Genomic DNA, 2,324 nt, shown 5'->3' on the forward strand with positions numbered 1-2,324 from the left:
ATGGGTGAAAAACACTTCCACAGCCTGAAAGCCACAAACAAGAACAGTCTTGACTTGGTAGCTGCCTAATCCTTGATCCTACAGGCAAACCAGCCCTGCTGCCCTCCTGTCCAACTCTCCAGGCAGGTCTGCTCCACAGCCACCTTCCAATGCCAAATACCTATCAGAGTATGAAGAGTTAAGCAGCAAAACAAGGTACAAGAGCATGATGGTAACACCAAGCAAGGCAGTGCTTTCTACTTAAAAAAAACAAAACAAAACAACAAAACAACATAAACTCAACCCAAAACTTTATTTAGTAGAAAAGTTTCAGAAGACAGTTTCTGTTTGAACATTTGAAGTGTTACACTGACAACATACTCATTAAAGACAACTGCCGTTCTCCCAAGGTATAATCCCGCTTCATACTGCACCCTTTATTCGTGGCTTTCATCCTTACAGAGAGGCTGTACAGCTCTTCCTCTGCAATGCCATCAAAAAAGAAGTCCTCGTTGAAGATGGGATTTCTGCTCCTCTTTATAACAGTGCTCCTCTGCTTCTGCGTTTTCCCTGGCACCAGGGAGAAGGAGATGCAGCAGTTGATGTGTTTGGGCTCCACAGAGTCCTCGTACAAGCCCTCGGCGCTGATGAGGCGGATGCGCAGCCGCTCGTTCTCGGAGCAGTACTCGGCCGACAGCCTCAGCAGCCCCCCCTTGTCCATCAGCACCGTGCTCTCTCCCACCAGCCTCTCCCGACTGCGGGGCAGGTCCAGAGGAAAGACGGGGGAGCAGGAGGTGCTGAAGCTCCGCATGGCGAGCAGCCCCTCCGAGGCCCTCCTGATGGCACTGGGGCTGTTATCAGTGGAGCTGCTCTCCTCCGTGGAGAGGGAATTGTTCCTGGCCATGCTGGATTTGCTCTTGGCTTTCAGCGCTCGGCAGAGCAACCCCTCCTGACTCTGTGCTTTGGTCAGGGAGCAGGGTCTGGGAGGCGACCTGCTGAGAAGAGGGGAGCTGAAAGGAGAGGATTCGCTGGAGGAGGCAGTGTCGCTGTCGCAGGCACCCTGCCTGTGCAGAGAGAGCTGCTTGGGAGGCAGCTGCACAGAAGAGAAGCTGATGGCAATGGGATTGGACGTGCTGCCCTTGCCACTGAATGTGTTTGCCCTGGACCGGGACAGCATCAGGCTGGGCAGGGCGCTGCGGGGGTCACCGTGGAAGATGGACTCCTTCCTCCTGGTGTGGGGGCTCTCCAGCAAAGTGCAGAAGCCATAGGAAGTGGGGGCTCTTGGAAAGTGGGGCAGGGAAAGCGCTGCTTGGGACTGAGGGTCCGAGTTGGTGCTTTCTTCCTCCAGGGCTGTCACGTCCTCTTCCACACTTTCCACCTGGATGAGGTGCGGCAAAGAGCTGCGGCTAGAGGCAGAAGTGAGAGCTGCATCCACTGAACTGTGGTCCTGGTGGGAGCCAGTGCCCTTGACGGAGCCAGAGCCGGCCAACCTGGGGGGAATGCAGAATTCAGGGATTCTGTCGGGGGTGAGCACGTTCGGAAACGCAGCAGCCCCCAGTCGGGGTTTTTCTGGCAGGTTTTGGCCATGTGGCAGTCCCAGGAAGGAAGAGCAGGAGAGATTTCCACTTGCATGTGATGCTCTGATCTTTTCCAAGAACCACATCGCTGCGGCTGAGCAGGAGGTCCTCAAAGGGGAAAAGCCTGACAGACAAATCCACCTACAGACACACAGAGGCGAAAAAGTACATGAACGTTCTTGCTGGACAGACTACAAGGCACGGACAGCCGAGCAAGGCACCGAGGACTCCATTCAAGGCAGGACTAGCACCAGCCTATTCAATCCACAGGTTCCAAACAGCCCCTACCCAGCGCGCCACTTGTAGCCCAGCGAAACGGCACAAGGACAGAACTAAACAGCTAAAGAAAGAAAACAGCATCGAATCTCTACCGAGGCAAACGTCCCTCTCTGACAATGCCCACCGCGCCCCTCCCTTAGCAGAGCACGTACCTTGTGCGGTGCGAGCCCCCTCTCTGTGCAGCAGCCACGACTCGCTGCTCGCCGGGCTCGGGCACCTCCGGCAGCCGCCAACACCTCCCGGCCCCCCGCCCCGAGCCGGCCCTTTTCTAGAGCCACCGGGCACCTCCCACCCGCCGGGGAGGGACGGACAGCGAGAAGGAGGGGAGGACAGAAGGGGATACTGGCCCGGCGGTCACGCCTGCCGCTCTCATGCGGAGGGAGAGAGAACGAGGAGGACGAGAAAGAGGAAGGAAAGCACCGCTGCTGCCCTGCCGGACACCGTGTGGGCACCGGGGACGTGCCCAGGGCAGCGGGGAGGGACTCGCAC

General features: G+C 57.3%; 1 protein-coding gene across 1 annotated transcript; it reads right to left on the reverse strand.

Moving 5' to 3' along the window:
• Positions 1–273: 273 nt before the first annotated feature.
• Positions 274–2,066, reverse strand: LOC114066663 (C2 calcium-dependent domain-containing protein 4C-like). The gene is made up of 2 exons (XM_027901496.1): positions 1,988–2,066; positions 274–1,697 (listed from the first exon to the last, which is right to left on the reverse strand). The coding sequence occupies exon 2, from the start codon at positions 1,640–1,642 to the stop codon at positions 344–346; it is 1,299 nt and encodes a 432-aa protein (XP_027757297.1). The 5' UTR covers positions 1,643–1,697; positions 1,988–2,066; the 3' UTR covers positions 274–343.
• Positions 2,067–2,324: the final 258 nt, after the last annotated feature.

Source organism: Empidonax traillii, unplaced genomic scaffold (assembly GCF_003031625.1).
Source record: "Empidonax traillii isolate 1590-97213 ecotype Southwest subspecies unplaced genomic scaffold, ASM303162v1 scaffold790:size373772, whole genome shotgun sequence".
Taxonomy (NCBI): Eukaryota; Metazoa; Chordata; class Aves; order Passeriformes; family Tyrannidae; genus Empidonax; species Empidonax traillii.